Consider the following 695-nt stretch of genomic DNA (forward strand, 5'->3'; position numbering starts at 1 on the left):
TGGCTCTGGGATGAAGAAGCCAACAAATGACAATTTCTGAACCTTTATTTAGAAGAATGGAGAGAGAAAGTGGAGAGGGCATACCCTTTCGAAATGGATGCCCTTGTCGTCCCGAGTACCTCCAGATCTCTTCATATCCCATCCCTCCTTCAACCCCACCACAACAATAAGGTCCGAACTCACTTAGCAATGAATCCTCCCGCCTGCCCTCAGCTCCTCGGTGTCTTGTGATTTCTTTTAGAAATTGTGGGTTCCAGTTTAGCAAAGAGACCTAGAAGTTCACCACAACGTAGTTCACCACACCTAGAAGTTCAATCACAACCGTGATTGTGTTGCCAAGGTGACAAGAGGGGAGGGCGGAACTCATACGTCTGTCCAAGGTCCGCGCGCGCCCTGACAACCGATATAGACCCGGCCCCTTGTTCCCGCTCGCAAAGGAATCCGGAAGTCTCGTATGCCTGGGCTCAAGCTCGCGAGGTTTGCCATCTGCCCGGCCTGCACTGCGGTGTTCCCTCGCGGACTATCCAGTTTCAGAGTGTTAGGTGCGGCTCTTCCTACTGCTTACTGGCGCCATTGTTGCTGTCATGGGTTTCCTGAAACTTATTGAAATCGAGAACTTTAAGTCGTACAAGGGAAGACAGATCATCGGACCATTTCAGAGGTTTACAGCCATCATTGGACCTAATGGCTCTGGT

At 50.6% G+C, this 695-nt stretch overlaps 1 protein-coding gene across 1 annotated transcript in view; it reads left to right on the forward strand.

The window, feature by feature from the left end:
- The first annotated feature begins 584 nt into the window (after window positions 1-584).
- SMC1A (structural maintenance of chromosomes 1A) overlaps window positions 585-695 on the forward strand; it is a 70,725-nt gene continuing 70,614 nt past the window's right edge. The window contains exon 1 of the mRNA XM_006898887.1: window positions 585-693. Coding sequence (XP_006898949.1) covers window positions 585-693 — 109 coding nt within the window. The remainder of the gene's footprint in view (window positions 694-695) is intronic.

This window comes from Elephantulus edwardii, unplaced genomic scaffold (genome assembly GCF_000299155.1).
Source record: "Elephantulus edwardii isolate Elephantulus edwardi_28Jun2011 unplaced genomic scaffold, EleEdw1.0 scaffold00239, whole genome shotgun sequence".
Lineage (NCBI taxonomy): Eukaryota > Metazoa > Chordata > Mammalia > Macroscelidea > Macroscelididae > Elephantulus > Elephantulus edwardii.